The 17,770-nt window shown below is 36.8% G+C and overlaps 1 protein-coding gene across 4 annotated transcripts in view; it reads right to left on the reverse strand.

The window, feature by feature from the left end:
• Positions 1-1,638: 1,638 nt before the first annotated feature.
• Positions 1,639-17,770, reverse strand: part of LOC150093904 (lysosomal protective protein-like) — a 149,363-nt gene continuing 133,231 nt past the window's right edge. For all 4 annotated transcript variants that reach the window (XM_090412581.1, XM_090412578.1, XM_090412580.1 and 1 more), the window contains 3 exons: positions 15,035-15,200; positions 11,821-11,910; positions 1,639-1,984 (listed from right to left, as the gene is read on the reverse strand). In XM_090412581.1, coding sequence (XP_090268707.1) covers positions 1,901-1,984; positions 11,821-11,910; positions 15,035-15,200 — 340 coding nt within the window. In that variant the 3' untranslated portion in view covers positions 1,639-1,900. The remainder of the gene's footprint in view (positions 1,985-11,820; positions 11,911-15,034; positions 15,201-17,770) is intronic.

Here is a 17,770-nt window from a genome sequence, read left to right on the forward strand (position 1 = left end):
TCAAAAACCACACTTCTATTCAAAAAAGGGAACAAGGAAGACAAACTATCGTCCAATCTGTCTACTCTCTCATATATAAAATCATGAACAGAATCCAAAACTCTCAAAGACAACTCCAGTAGGGAGCAGGCAGATTCAGAAGAAGCTTCTCCACAATAGATCATATCCATGTCATTTCACAACTAACAGAAAAATGCAGAGAATACCAAAACCCTCTATGTTTCTTCTTTGTTAATTTTTATAAAAGCATTTGATACTATTAGAACACAATGCAGTCATCAATGCCTTACTGGAAATAAATGTGGACCCTACTTACATCCACATGATAAAAGAAATTAACAAAAATCAAAATACACAAATAACCCTAATTGATCAACCTATAAATATAGATAAAGAGAGGGGGTTCAGCCAAGGCGATGTGATCTCCCCAAACCTATTTACCAGCACTTTAGAATACATTCTGAAAAAAAAAAAAAAAAAAAAATAGACCCAAACGGAGGAATATGCATTACAAATCCTTATGTTCGCCAATGATCTAGTACTGATATCCCACAATCCAAAAGACCTAGAAGAAATGAAAAAGTATACAGAAACCATAGTAAGATAGGCTCAGAAATGAATCTAGAAAAAACAAAATGGATCAAAAACATCTATACAAGTGACAGTCACCTACATATTGATAACATCCCTATAGAACAAGTTTACACCTACAATTGCTTAGGACAAACAAAAATGAATAACGATTTATCTGAAAAACTAGCAAAAATAAAGCAAGCTACATGGCTATCATTGAACAAATTAAAAGAAACATTTACTGATCCAAATCTTGACATCTCTGCAAAGGCAAAACTATTTAATAGTGACATTCTTCCATCACTCGTATATGGATCAGTAACATGGAACACGACAAGAAAAGAAGAGACTCTGAAAGTAATTCAGCATGCAATAGAACGCAGGATTTGTAATCAGCAAAATGGAACATGTCAGAAACACGGAACTTAGAAAGAGATCAGGCATAAAAAATGTAACTGTAGTATATGAAGGCAAGATGAGATGGGCAGGTCACATAGCCAGATTGAGGGATAACAGATGGACATATAGAATACTCAACTGGCAACCAAGAATAAAGAGTAAACCAGGAAGTCCACCTACAAGTGGAATCTATGGGTATAACATGGAAGAGAGGCTCAAGATCAAGATTGTTGGAGGCATCTTTGTGACCTGCACTCATGGATAAATCCTGAGTGAAACACAGGTCCATCAAGGTAACATATTATAAATGGAGCTTTTTCCATTAAAGAAGAGTTTAATTTACCTGCCATTCAAGGCCAGAACAGTAACACATGAAAAATAAACAACACTGACTTCATGACTTAACTCACATTACATGATTCTCTTAAACTATTTTTCTGTGAACAAAAGTAGTTTAAGAGAATCTACACTTTGAGTATAATGAATTATTTGTATAATAGATCCTAATAACAATGTAAACTTAATCATGTAATGCTGTCATAGTAGCCTGAGCACCCTTTGGGGATACACATATCAGGAAATAGATGATGATGATATCTTAAAAGGATGTCCCTCCTTCTAAGTCACTCATTTTTCATTCTGTAATAAAACTCTACCAACAAAAAATCACATTTTTAATATACTGAAATAAACAGTAATTTATTTATGTTGCCATTTACAAAATCATTATATTTAAATACTGATTATGTCCACTATGAACTGAATCATATGACTACACCATTTTGCGACACATAATATAATACAGAGAGAGAGAGAGAGAGAGATGCAACTCTTGAACATCCCAAATGACAAGTCACCAGGCTTGTAGACAGTTGTGCGTGCTCTGGATGCTAAAATTAATAACTAACACACTTTTAATTCTACCTATTTAGTATGGTACTTTATTTAGGAAATTGGATATCATCTCAAAGGCTGGAGCTGGCTTGTCTTGGGGAACCATATGTCCTGATCCCTAGAAAATTTAAATATAACTGAACATCAACTTTATTTATTAAACAAAAAATAAATGTTTAATTATAATCTAGTTATATCTACTCTATAATATAAAATGATAAGCCTTCTTATGTAACGTTTCTGTGTCACGTTTTTTGTCAAGTTATTTGAAACTCAGGGGCTACTCTGAGTGTCGAGTCTTCAAAATTCCAGTCATCAGAATTCGAGGAGAACCGGCCTACAAGTCCAGAACTCGGGGAATTGGGCGCCGTAGGCACCGGCGTGGGGAGGGGGGAGACATTTTCAATCTTTCTCAATGTTTTCATTCATAATTGTTGTTATGCCTAAGACTGTTGGCATTAGTGAAACCAGGCTATCAGAATCAAATATGGTAACTGAGATTGAGTATAATGGTATATTATTTTTAGGAATGACTGAAGAGATAGGAGAGGAGGCAGCATGGGGGGGGGGTACTACTAATGATATCAGACAACTTAAGTACAGATGGGATAGAAACACAAGAAAACAATGATGGAAACAATGTTCAGTGCAGTGGTCTGAATCTATCTGGTATGAAGCGGAGGCTAACAAAATGAAATATATGGTGAGATGTTGTTACAGACCTAGTGGCTCAGATGCAAGGGACAAAGAAATGCATCACCAATTTAGCCTTATGGGTACTAAACGAGTGATCGTTATGGGTGACTTTAATTATCCAAACATTGATTGGATAGAAGAGAAATCTCATGATAAGAATGAAGAAGAATTTATTAAATTGTTGCTAGACAACTTTCTCAAGCAGCATATGAAAGAAGGAACTTGAGGTTAAAGAGTATTAGATTTGTTCACAGACAAAAGGGATCTCATCATTATCGTCTTTATACCCTCTTTTACCTTGCGGTGTCGAGGGTCCATTGATCGTCGGACCTCAATCCGTTTACAGGATAAGGTAGTCAGCCCTATGCCCCGGTATATCCTATGGCCTGTAGTGTTAAGTTCTCAAGGCCAGTTTGCCTGCTTTGTGGGATGAAAAACCCCAGAATAAACTGGGGAAAAAACCCTGCTGTCCACGCCCAAGACTGGCTAAGTTGGCTATGGCTGAGGAAGATCCTTCAGCTCCTCATGTCACCGACGGGAATCGAACCTAGGACACTCCTTCCCCAGGCATATGGTTATGAAGCGCATAGCCACTAGGCTAACCGCGCGGACTCAAAAGGGATCTCTGTTAATAATATCACTATTTTACAACCAGTTGGTGAGAGTGACCATGCCGTACTTTCTTGGGAAGTATCTAATTATATTAATGATCCCATTAGAACAGGTTACATGCTGAACTACAAAACTGGAAATTATGATCAACTTAGGAGAGTACTACCTTTGCTACGAGTTTCCCGGTGTTGTACTACCTTACCCCAGTTCTGAAGATATTTTCAGGCACAAACTTTGTTTGCTCACACTTGGATAAAGGATTAAACTAAATTTATTAGTTTAATAGTCTAACCAAGTGAAAAATAAACTTTCAACATCTTTCTCTAAATCCAGAGTAATTTAATAAAAAGGTGACACACCTTTCAGCAACTCCTATAGGTAAAGATGACCTTGCCTTTGCTTTTGCCTGGTGTCTCCACTTCTGGGCCTGGCTCCCACTGAAGGGACCTCAATAAAGGTCGAAACTAGTCTGGGTAGTGGCCCTTCCCTTAATGCATAACATTATACATATCCACAAGGAGATGTGTTTTGCATTATGGGAGAGATATTGAGATAGGAGTGATGTTAGCTTGGTCCACCTTTGCTACGAGTTGTCCAGTGTTGTACTACCTTACCCCAGTCCTGAAGATATTTTCAGGTGCAAACTCTGTTTGCTCACACTTGGATAAAGGATTAAACTAAATTTATTAAAGTCTAACCAAGTGAAAAATAAACTTTCAGTATCAGTACCTAGAAAAGATAGGCTATTATTATTTTCTTTTTCTATGGATAACTGGGTTCTGAGTTACTAACTGTTGATATGAAGGAGGAAGGAGTCTAATGGAACTGAGCCACGTGACCGAATAGAGAACATAAATATATATGGGGATTCGCTATTAAGAGGTGTGATAGTTGAGAGTTTGACGAAGTCGTACCAGCCGGATGCGAACATAAAGGACGCCAGCGAATCTATTCGAGTGCAAAAACAGAGGGTAAAAGAGATGATAATCGTGGTAGGAACAAATGATTTGAAAGAGGACAAAATGGAAATGATAGAGGATGTGAGGGAATTACTTGAGGTAGCAAAAGAGAAGAGTGAGAGAGTTAGGATGGTGAGTATTTTACCGTGGTATGACAGTGAAGTGTTTAGAAGGAGGGCCATAATTGCCAAGACTTCATGCGTAGGTTATGCATGGAGAGTGGTGTGGAATTTGTGGATGTGTGGAATGAGTTCGATGGGTGAAAGAACTTATATAAGATGGATGGGTTACATTTGAATGGAGTTGGTGTACGAAGGCTTGAAAAGTGTTGATGAATGATGTGGAAGTGGATGTACAGACTCAGGGAAACTAGATTTATTAAGAGAAGGGGGGAGTAGATATGCAGACTTCAGGGAGGCAGTTGAGTGTATGAATGAGTATATTATGCCCGAGCGAGTACGAAGGACAACAAATCAGAATGGGATAGATAGTATAAGGCATCAAAGTAGGGATGGGACAAATAGACTTCTGCAATTCATGTACACCAATGCCAGGAGTATTAGGAACAAGAAGGAAGAGTTTTTGGCCTTGGTTGGCACTTCCAGGCCACAGGTTGTTGGTATTAGTGAAACATGGCTGACAGAAGATGATAAAGCTAGTGGGATTGAATGCGAAGGGTATAGCGTGTTCAGGAGTGACAGGGTGAATAAAAAGGGGGGGGGGGAGTGTTATTGATGATAGCTGATGAGTTGCAGCCAAGGAGTATAGAAGTTGAACTGCAGGATAGAGAAAAGAGCACATTTGAGGCTGTTTGGTGTGAGATAGAATCTAGCAGAACAAAATGTACAATTGGGTGCTGCTATAGACAAGGTGACGGAATAGATGGTGGGGATAGTATGCATAGGCAAATAGAAGAAATGAGTGGAAGGAGGGTAATTATTATGGGTGATTTCAATTATGGTAACAATGACTGGAAAGAGGAGAGGGCACATGGGAAGAAGGAATTGGATTTTATGCGGTTATTAAGGGACAACTATCTGCGACAGCATGTAGTGGAAAATACCAGGGGGCAGAGAGTGCTTGACCTAGTAATTGCAACTGAGAATGTGGCTGTAATGAACATGACCATGTTGCCACCAATTGGTGAGAGTGACCATAAGGTCATGACTTGGGAGGTGGCTAAAGGAGTGGAGTTTACAATTAAGACAGGGTACATGTGGAATTACCGGGCTGGTAAGTATGACAAGCTTAGGTGTGTCCTTGGCTCAGTGCCATGGCATGTAAAACTGCAAGGGCTGGATATTGATAGTGCATGGGTATACAGTCAACCATTGCCAAATGGTTGACTGTATACCAAGAGTCCGAATAATAAATCAAGTAGGGGTTAAATGGATGAATAACACTATTAAGCTTGAGCTGCAAAAAAAGAAACAATTGTGGAGGTAATTTAAGGAGAAAGGTGACCAGCAGACGCAGGAACAGTATAAAGCTCAGGCCAGGGTGGTAAGAAAAGCAAAAGCGGATTATGAAAGAAAATTGGCCATGCAGGCTAAAGAGAATCTCAAACATTTTTTTCAATATGTTGCAAGTAAAAGGAAAAATGTTCATGGTAGAATGATCTTAAAAAATGCTGAGGGTAGGGAGGTAACCGAATCAGTCGATATAGTGGAATTACTGAGCGAGCACTTTGCAAGAGTATATCATCCAGATGGTGACATTGCAGAAATGGAAGAACCAACAGCTTATACTGGAATTGTGATGAATGAAGTATAGATAACTAGTCTATTACAGAACCTCAATGTCAATACATCTGTGGAATTGGATGGTATACTAGCTCGTGTCGTACATGAAGCGGCTAAAGAATTGTCAGTGCCCTTGACCATTTTGTTTAATTTGAGCCTCGGGTCTGGGTCAGTCCCAAGGGGGTGGAAAAAGGGGAAAATAGTTCCGCTGCATAAAGGTGGTTCCAACGCTGTTGTTGAAAATTACCGGCCAATCAGCATAACAGGAATCGTTATCAAGGTCTTGTAGAAAATAGTCAAGAGGAAAATACAAGATTGGATAGAAGAAAATGGGATACTGTATCGGGGACAGCATGGTTTTGTGAAGGGCAGATCATGCCTCAGTAACTTGCTCATGTATATTATAACACAGCGACGGATGAACTGGATAAGGGTAATGGGTTTACAGTGATTCTACTGGACCTTGCTAAGGCCTTTGACAGGATACCACATGGAATTCTAATCAGTAAACTGCAGCATATGGGGATGGATATAGGGTTGGTGAGATGGATAGGAGGGTGGTTGATGAAGAGATATCAGAGAGTGGTTTATTCAGGAGTAGAGTCCAAAAGACGGCCTGTGACTAGTAGTGTGCCACAAGGATCTGTTCTTGGACCACTGCTGTTTAATTTGTTCATTAATGATATAGGAAAGGATCTGAGAGGAACAGTTCATTTGTTTGTGGATGATGCAAAGTTGGGTAGGGCAATAGTGAATGCAGATGACGTCAAAATTTTGCAAGATGATTTGGATAGATTGGAGGTCTGGGCTAAGGTGAATGGATGTCAATTTAATGTGGCAAAATGTAAGGTTATACATTTTGGGGTGAAAAGATTAGCAGCAGTTTATTACATTGGTGGAACTGTACTCCAGGAAATTGAAGAGGCACGAGATTTAGGAGTGTTGGTGGATAAGGAGTTGAAGTTTAGGGGGAACATTGCAAAAGTGGCCAAATCAGCTCATCAAATCACTTGGTTGCTGAAGAATACATTGAGAAGCAGAGACAAGCAGGTTATTGTTCCTCTGTATCGAGCCTTGATAAGACCCCATCTCGACTACTGTGCCCAGATTTGGTCACCTAGGTTTCTTCTTGATGGGGATCAGGTGGAGAGGATCCAGAGGCGAGTGACCAAGATGATAGCAGGTCTGTGGAATGAACCTTATGAGAACAGGTTGAGGATTTGTGGGTTGCAAAAATTGATTGATAGGCAGAGGAAGGGAGAGATTGAGTATGATTGAGATATTCAAATTACTGAAGGGTTTCTATAAAATTAATTCAGAAGATATTTTTGAGAACAGGGCTAGTTGTGGGAGAACTAGGGGACATCCATGGAAACTGGGCAAAAGTGTGGTTAGTAAAGGTGTTAGAGCTGGGTTGTTTACTTTTAGAGTGGTGAATGAGTGGAATGCGCTCCCAGAGTCTGTGGTGGATGCTGCTGTGACAGTGAATGAGTTTAAGGCGAGGTATGATGGATACTGTATGAATGTCGAATAGTTGTGATGAATAAGATTTGGGCCTCCCTCGATGAGTCTAATGACTCCCTGGAGTTGCCCGTAATAATAATAATAATATATTAAACACACAGAAGGTTTGATGATGGCAATAACAAGGGCATATTTTTTCAAATGTTCCATAAAGAAACTGGCTAGAGGAAGAAAGAGAGAGAGAGAGAGAGATCATTGATGTATCCTCTATCTGTTTATATATAGTATTCTTCCAAAAGAAGTAGCCAACATGGATGATAAAATTGAAATGATGAATGATATCATGGGGAGGGCACTTTTCAGTAAAGATAAAGTATCATAAAGGGAGGCATTGGTAAATAAAGTGCTGATATCAAGGTTCATAATGACATCATTATTATTTAAAAACTAAATTTTAAATTCAGGATTTGAAATGAGTGGAATTTTTAATATAAGATTATATAAGATTAAGTATGACCAGTAAGTGGGGTTAACAATTTAGCTAACTTAAAGGAGGAGGAGAAGACAGTAGCATTCACCATGGGACGGAGAAGGTTATTAGGTTTATGAATTTTAAGCAATCTGTATATTGAAGGGGAGGAGGCTAAATGGTTTGAATTTAACTATTTCAGGAGGCTAAGAAGTGACATTATTATTATGTGATACCTCTAAGGTGTCCAAAGACTCATCAAGGGAGGGCACCTACTCTACAACTCTCCTTCTCCATCACTCACCAACTACATCAAACCACACCATCTGCACCAATGCCATCTACTGCTCACCACCACTAGTATTTTCACAGACAATCACAAACATCCATGCCCATGGCAGGATTCAAACTCACAACGTTTTGGCTGGAGAGCAGATACACTAACCACTCGGCCAACAAGGCCGGTATTTTTCAGAAGGCTTTTTAAATTTTTTTTTCTCTGAGAATTGGTGGAATCATGATTGAGGTTTATAAGTAGTGAAGTCTGAGCAATATATTCATGTTCTCTCTCTCTCTCCAAGAACCAGTTGCACATTTTCTGTAAATTATGCAAAGACAATAGCATAATAATCATTACAGCCAACAAGGATAATGTTACCGTGGCCATCAATGCTAGTGATTATAACTGGAAAATGAATGTGTTGTTCAGAGACCGTACTACTTATGATTCACAGATTAGTAAAACGTATCGGATGCCAAGATGGCACGAAAATGACAAGTGTTATTTTTCTTTAATCTTATTTCTTACTGTTTCGTTTTTGTCTTTATTTATTATCTATTAATATCTTGTCCTTGTGTTAATCGATTTACTTTAATTCTGACTTAGACTGACTACCCTGAAAATCCTATCTTAACAAAAGCTATGAGCTAGACTCAGAAGGCTATCTATCTACTTGGCCAAATACTAAGAGTAACGATGTGTATTGAACTCTCGGACAAAGGGGCCTATCTCCTTGTTGGAGACAAATCCTTTATAATTACTGTCTGGAGTTGTTTCCCTGTCAGATACTGGCAAATTTATTTGTTCCACTGCATCCTTAGGTTAGGAGGAATCCTTAACCAGGGAACTTCTCTCAGAAATTATACAGAAATAATTATCCTTACACTTATCCTGCAGCACCTAATTATCTAAACTAAATATATTCAATGATGCTTGCAATCATGGCCTATATATCCAAATATACTCCGCATTAGGTTCCGAAGTTTATGAGTGATGAATTGAATTCAGGCACAGGCTATTTTCAGGTTAAAACATAAAGAACATTTTATTAAGATCACTAAATTGTACATAGTTACATTCATTCTCACTATTAGATTAAAGTTTCTGGTAGTAAGACTTATACGTTGGTTAGACATAACTGGTAATTAGTTTATGGAATTAACAACGCATATAAAGTATATTAATTAAAGGTAACTTTAATGAATAACTTCTATATTTCGGCAATGTCACATTGCCATCTTCAGGAACATAAAGATATGGTATGTGCACTCAGGAACTAACACAAAGCAAATGAGGAAGAAAGCAAGAAACTAATATTGTTCCTAAAGTCCTAATGGTGCCCTCTTGCAGGCTAATTTGGTAGTCTTGGCAGTTGGGCTGAAGTTCTCATAATGAAAGTCTCCCAAATTTGGGGCAGTTTCATGCACCCAAATTTGTTGAGGTTAGGAACGTTTTTTAGAGCTGCTGAAGATTCTTTGAATAATCTTTCGTATTTAAACTTGCTGCGATGAATTATTTTTGTTTTCTTCCAACGAATTTTATGGTGGGTATCCAAGGCATGGTCTGCCAGCCCAGAGCGGCTGTACTGGTGAAACCGGATGTAGGGTTAGGAATGTTTTTTAGAGCTGCTGAAGATTCTTTGAATAATCTTTCGTATTTAAACTTGCTGTGATGAATTATTTTTGTTTTCTTCCAACGAATTTTATGGTGGGTATCCAAGGCATGGTCTGCCAGCCCAGAGCGGCTGTACTGGTGAAACCGGATTACATCCAGTTTCACCAGTACAGCCGCTCTGGGCTGGCAGACCATGCCTTGGATACCCATTATAAAATCCGGTACATCCGGTTTCACCAGTACAGCTGCTCTGGGCTGGCAGACCATGCCTTGGATACCCACCATAAAATTCGTTGGAAGAAAACAAAAATAATTCATCGCAGCAAGTTTAAATACGAAAGATTATTCAAAGAATCTTCAGCAGCTCTAAAAAACGTTCCTAACCTCAACAAATTTGGGTGCATGAAACTGCCCCAAATTTGGGAGACTTTCATTATGAGAACTTCAGCCCAACTGCCAAGACTACCAAATTAGCCTGCAAGAGGGCACCATTAGGACTTTAGGAACAATATTAGTTTCTTGCTTTCTTCCTCATTTGCTTTGTGTTAGTTCCTGAGTGCACATACCATATCTTTATGTTCCTGAAGATGGCAATGTGACATTGCCGAAATATAGAAGTTATTCATTAAAGTTACCTTTAATTAATATACTTTATATGCGTTGTTAATTCCGTAAACTAATTACCAGTTATTAGATTAAAGTCATACTCAGGTGAGGAGCTATTATTGATATTTAGAACTTAACTGGAAATCTAACATAAGCTCCCTTTAAGACTCCACTCATTTGACTGTACACAATACATTTGTCAAAATTCTAATCTTCCCAATTTATCCTATCAAGCTATGTTAAAAGTTACAAATCATGATTATCACACTCTACCTAATTCACAATCTGAGACAAGGTTATCAATAGAGCTAAACCTTTGCAGTTAATGCTAATCACCTAAAGTTCCTTACTAGAATGTCCGATCACACTTAATACTTAACTGCAATTCACACTTATCACACAGCATGCTTCTCTTTTAACATAAAGGTGAACGAAACATTACTTTACCAAGATAGCCCCCATTCTGCATACAGTGCTAGGTTCTGCTTCCTTGAAACTGGGTCTAGAACATCGTAGAATTACCTTTACGCACGTGGTCATACATGGTGTTCGTCTCGTCTGCCTCTTCAGCATGGCTGGTGATCTGTCCACGCTGGTCTGGTTCTGTTGCCAGTTGTCCTAATCCACATCGCTGTCTCAGCGGTCACGTATACGGGAACTATGGCTGCCGATATTGAACATCTACAGGCTATCCTGGATCCATCATGAGGCGAGATAGAACCGCTCGTCCAAGAAGAGCAGGTCAATAACCAAACTGTCAAGACACGAGCAAGGACGAAAAACGATGATCAAAAAGCCATCTGCAAGGTGGGCAAACCCCTTTTATTTTGTACCTTTAGAGCCCTCTTTTCTCTTACGAATCTTCGCCCGACATTCATCTTCCTTTCCCGCTAGTCCATCCGGGTCACCGCGTCTCCTTAGGTTTGCGTCTTCTGGGAATTCGAGCGTGAGCTGCTTTCCGATAATTTACACTGTGGCAAGCGTAATACTCATCCAAGCACCTTGAACCTTAGATTACATACGTTTCACATGGAAAATATTATGGTCATTACAACTTACTAAAACATAATTCTTCACACAGAATAATTGACATATCTGATTCATGCTTTGTATCTTTACATAAATTATTCGTTCTATATATTCTTTTCACAATCAGTTTCTATACTAAAGCTCAAGTATCTCTTAACTGTTTTCTAATTCTTGTTGAATCCTGAATAAATCAATTTTAAAAAAATTAAAATTTTTCCATTCAAGATTCAACACAAGAAAGATCTAGTTCTAGGGACCGATGCAGCCAGTTTAGAAGACCTAAATATAAGATCTGACAATATTAGAGTCCTGACAGATAAGATTAATTTGGAAATAAATTTGTCAAGAGGAAGTTAATAATAAGGCAATTTTTCATATACCACTATCATCGTATCCTGAGAACCCCTTAGGGACACATATCAAGAATTCAATAATGATGAATTACATATATGTATAATGTCAAATTCAATACACAAAACTTACCTTGACAGTTTGGAATGTTAGATTTTGGAACTGTTTTACAAATCCAGCAATCTGATTATTATACCACCAAGCTTTGTAATCTGAAATCAGCTGAAAGGTAAAATAAATAGGAACATAAGTATCTGAAGTATCATACTCACATTTAAAAACTGAAGTTACACTAAATTAAAAACTGTGATTTTAAAATGCAAGAACTAAATGTCATTTCAATCTCATACATAAACCTATCACAATGTGATAGGTTTTACATGCATCAGAAATTAATTCAGCACGGCAAAAAAGAATATTTAAAAACACTTAAAAATAAACTGCTTTAAATAAGCCAGCAAAAGAAAGAATGATTTTGGAAGGATGACATTGATAGGAGAAAATGGTATAAAGACAGGTGTTGCAGAATGTGTGGTGGAGATACTTAATGAGCAATTCATAAAGGTCTTTCAATCTTGTGAATGTGACTTCATGGAGAGATTGAGAGCAGTAGATGATGGGGAAGAGAGACTGACTGTAAGTGAGCAAGAGGTGTATAGGGAGTTGAGTAAACTAGATGTTAATAAGGCTGTGGGACTTGATAATACATCACCACGTATACTGAAGGAATGTGCCAGGGAGTTGACACCTGCCTTGACATATTTTTTTAATACGAGTCTTGCACTCGGTCAAGTCCCTAAGGAGTGGAAGGAGGGTAAGATTGTGCCACTTCATAAAGGAGGTGATCAAACTCAAGCATCAAACTATAGGCCTATCTGTGTGTCAGGTGTTGTGGTTAAGTTGCTGGAGAAGCTTGTGAGAACTAGGATCCAGAGTTGGGTTGACAACAATGGATTTATCTTTGATGGACAGCATGGATTTGCTAAAGGGAAGTCATGTTTTAATCTACTTACTTATTACAATAAAGTAACTGCTTCCTTGGACAGAGGAGAAGGATGCACAGTAATATACTTAGATTTTGCAAAGGCTTTTGATAATACCTCATGATAAATTGATAGTCAAACTAGAGCAGATGGGGTTGGATATTAGATTAGTGCATTGGATTGGAGACTGGCTATCTGATAGGTACCAACAAGTTGTGTATGGTGGAGCGATATCCAGGAAAAGGAAAGTCACTAGTGGAGTGCCTCAGGAGTCTGTTTTGGGGCCATTACTGTTTAACTTGCATATTAATGATATAGGAGAAGATTTGCATGGAGATATTCAGTTGTTTGCAGATGATGCATAGTTGGGACGAACCATGAAGAGTAGTGAAGTTGTGGCCTTACAAGAAGACTTGAATAAATTGAGTGATGGGGGCACGGAAATGGGAACGTGAGTTCAATGTTGCAAAATGTAAGGTTTAAAAATTTGGAAAACAAAGATGGGATGCAGAATTTATGCTTGGTGAGGATATATTGTTGCAGGTGGAAGAAATAAGAGATCTGGGGGTGATAGAGGATAAGGATCTGAAATTTAGGGGACACATAGTCAAAATTATGAAGACAACACAAAGGCTTCTGGGAATGATGCGGAGGACATTGAAATGTAGAAGTAGGGAGATTCTTGTTCCGTTGTATAAGGCTTTGATTAGGCCACACATGGACTGTTGTGCCCAGATTTGGTCACCTGGTTTCATAAGGATGAATAGATGTTTGAAAAGGTCCAAAGGCAATTGACTAAGGTAGTTTCTGACGTCTGGAATGTTGGGTATGAGGAAAGATTGAGAAGATGTAATTTGCAGAGTCTGGTGGACAGGAGGAAGAGGGGAGATATGATAGAGACCTAAAGTTGGTGTGGGGTTATTATAGGATCAATGCTGGAGAAGTTCTACAGAAAATAGTGGGAGAACCAGAGGTCATCCCTGGAAACTGTATAAAGAAGGTGTGAGTAGGGGAGTGAGAGGCAGGTTTTTTCGTGCATAGTTATGAATGATTGGAATGCCTTGCCTGAGAGTGTGGTGTCTGCAATCTGCAAGGAGTTTGAATATGTTCGAGGCATGGTATGATGGACTGTGTGTGTGTGATAAAAGGACCTCCCAGATAAGTCATTGACTCCATGAGGTCTTGGGTAATAATAATAATAATATTTTGTAAATATACATAATTAATGAAATTATTAATAAGATAAGGTAGGGTCATTTAATAGTCATTGCTGGATTACTGGAAGGTACCTTCCACCCAAACTGTAAAAACGAAGAACTTACTAAGGTGTCTGTTCAAATGTCCAGTCTTTACCTTCCTCTGATACCCCTCTCCCCATTATTATATATCCACCTGGATATTAAACAAATGAGGATGGGATTGCAATTTGGGAAGTAGTCACTCAATTCCATTCTGCATCAGTTTAAAGTATACCCAAATATGATTGGCACACATGATGTCAACCACCAGATTGAAGATAGGTACTATCAAAGTAAAAAGCATCAACAGAAAAGAGAGCTACAAGAGGAATTGCCATATAAATATAATAAGTGTTATCAAGACAAAGAATGCAATAAATAGGGGAGGCACTTTCAAATAAAAATCATAGAATGCAATTTGAGCAATAGTGGTCAGCAAAACCCGAAGATAAGTTCCCAATGTTAACAATTTCAAATAGAGTAATTGTGCACAAATATCAAAATAGTAAATTAGATAATGAGACTTGTTTGTCCTGTGATTCCACAGAAAGTTCTAGTAGTAAAAATTAATGGAATTTTTAAATTGCTAGAGAGGACAACTGACAAAGATGATTCTTTTTGGAGACCTAAATAGGAAGTAGGAATGAATCCCAAGGAAAGAGAACATTCTGGAAAATCTGGTGAAAACAGCAAGCTATTAATAATGGCAAAGACCAGTTGATGTTAGTAATGGCTAGTCTATTTCAAACAAAAACCCAACATTCCAACATAAAAATGTGCATAAATTCACATGTACAGAACATGGAAAACAACAGAAACATCTTTATTGTTCATAGTGATATCTACAAACTGGTTGGATACAAGAGCGTACAGGAGATATGAAACAAACAGTGATCAACAATTAGCTTTTAGCAGGATAAAAATTAGTACCACAGTGAAAAGAAAACCTACTATTATTACTATTATTTGAAATGAACCTGAAACTATACACAAAAGAATTAAGCACGCCATTGTTATTCATCATCTATATAGATCACGTTACTTAAATAAAGAACACACTGATCATAATAACAGAAATGTATTATTTAGCACAATCCAAGTAGCTAATTGTAGGAATTAACTTACTTTCAGTCCAAGGCTGTCAACAAACCATTCATCACCAAGAAAGTTGCAAGCCATATCTACATCTCCATTGTATATAAGACCCCTTAATTTACCTGATTGGATAAGTTTCAGAACCTGTGGCTTCATTGTGTTATAAATGGTTTTGTATCCACTTCCAACAGCATCACTGCAAAATAATGAAAAGGCAAGGAAAAATTATACATATATATTTAAAACACAAATTTTTAAATTTAGCAAATACAGTCCTCTTTCTAAGCATAGCAAACTTGTAGGGACCACAGGAACAATTTCTGATAGGCACTATGCTATTCTAAAGGAAATCCACTTTACTATAGTGAATCTTTTAGAACAGCATTGCATCTATGAGGGCTTGTAAGGACTTTTCATCAGTTGGTTATAGCAAGATAATCTGTATCTCGGAATGTATATATTCTACTCCACAAATGAAAAATTGCGAATGTACGTGAAGAGAATATCATGCATGAAAAGGACGACCAACTTGAGAAAAAAACAAAACAAAACGTATTGCTTGTATTTTTTATATTTCAAATGGGAAGATATAAAATTATTGAAAAATTAACAGATGTACAATACAATTATGTATTTTATATCTGTTACTGTAATAAAACTTATCATTTGATAATAGGTCATAAGTATAATTGCAGTCTAACTGCTAACACATGGACAGTCATGTGCATACATTTTTTCCTCCTTTTATTATCGATCTTCTAGAGCACTCCTAACTGCTTCAAATCCAATTAAATTTTTATCTTTCTCTGCATTCCCAATTTTGCTTCAAACATCCATTCTTTCATCTTCCATCTGTTTAAATGATTCTCATTTTAGATTAAGCTCTGCTTACACATATTGAATATTGATAATTCCAAGTTCTTCCTGATATCATTATTTTTAATATTCATTGAGTAGAAATGACGGAGACAAAACACACAGAGCAATTACTTTACTTAAAACTAAGATAAAATAACCTTCCACATTGACTTTTATATCAAGGTCATCATCAAGACTAAAATACAAGCTAAATCACAACTGCTCTGTTAACCCTTTACACTAGCCTGACCTCTGGTGAGGGAAAGAGAGGGGGAGGGATGAGTAAAATTTTATTAAATAAAAAAATAAAAAATAAAAAAATATATAAATATATAACTAATTAAAATTATAATTATTGCTACTAAGCAAATTCTCTCTATTCCTGTTAACTTCAAATTCTGTTTTTTGTCCATTCACCAGGTTTTCTTGAATGTGGAGTTCTGCCATTTTGTTCTTCTGTTGTTCTTTATCTGAATACCATATGGGTTGCATACGAGTCTTCCAGACCTCTTGGAACTGCTAATCCATCATTCTTGTTGAGATTGGGATAATGAATCAGCATTTCACAAGCTGCTTTGAATTTCTTTCATACCAAGTTTTGGTGGGAAGCAGGGACTAGATACATCTCCAATCAATTCTGTAGCACATTTGAAGTGCACAATCGGAAAGGCTTGTTTTTCAATAATGAAGGAATTTTACATATCGTTTATGCAGGTTAACAAGAATGGGATAATAGAGATTATATTCCTAAATGAGTGAGATTCTGATCTTTGAAAATTAATTTAACTGAAAATGCACCTATTTTTCATATATATATATATATATATATATATATATATATATATATACAGTGGTATCTCACTAATCTGAACTAATAAAAACTGTGCTCGTTCGGATTAGTGAATTTCTCCCCAAGAGACAACAATAACTAGCGTTTAAGGCAAAAATAATCAGATTCTAATGGTATATCAATTTAATTCTATAAATAAATTAACGGATAGAAAAAAGCTACTGTACTGTAATGTAAAACAAAAAAATAATACAGTACACAAGTTTATTTTAGTAAAAAATTTAATTTGTATGTACCTGTATTGTTGAGGATTCTGATTTAATAAAATTGCATAGTTCAGTACGTAACTTAATTTACGTAAAAAATATCACTTTCTTGTACACAACACAAAAAAAGTTTCCCAAAATAGCACAAAAAAGTTTTTTTTATTTCTTTGTAAAAAAGTCCCTGATTTTCGTTTGCTTCTTTGAAGCTAAACTTTTTTCGAATGCTTCCTCTCGGAGCTGCATTAGCAACAAAATTTTGTGCAATGGCTTATCATTCTATACACATATTAAAACTGTTAGCTGCCTCTTCATGTTTTACTTTTTTTTTTTCTTAGAGTTCTTCATCATCGTCTTCTAATTCATTCTGTAGCGTCATATTTATAATTTCATCATCTGATTTGATTTCGAATTCACTTTCGGTTCTATCTGTAATCCATTCCGTAACATCTGTTTGTGAAATTTCAACCAAATTATGCATGTTTTGAATTTCCTCTTTTTGTGTATACTATATTTGTGATTCATGCCGACAATACAGTAAAGTACTGTACAGCATAAAAAAGCAAATGTAAACACACAATAAATCAAAATAGTCCTCCAGTATAACCGTACAATCGACAGTATGAAAAAAATACTGTACCGTAATAATAATAAAATAAATAATAATAGTTAAAATAATAATTATTAATTAAAATAATAGAACACAAAATAATAATATGTAATAAATAAAACTTTTTTCTTTCAAACCGCAGTTCGGATTACTGGAGGGTTCGGACTAAAGAGGTTCGGATTAGCGAGATACCACTGTATTAAGGAAAGAGTAATAAACAAAACTCATGATATATGTTTAATGGA

The sequence above is a fragment of the Typopeltis vanoorti genome, chromosome 23, assembly GCF_054136105.1.
Source record: "Typopeltis vanoorti isolate ZY-2024b chromosome 23, IOZ_Tvanoo_1.0, whole genome shotgun sequence".
Taxonomy (NCBI): domain Eukaryota; kingdom Metazoa; phylum Arthropoda; class Arachnida; order Uropygi; family Thelyphonidae; genus Typopeltis; species Typopeltis vanoorti.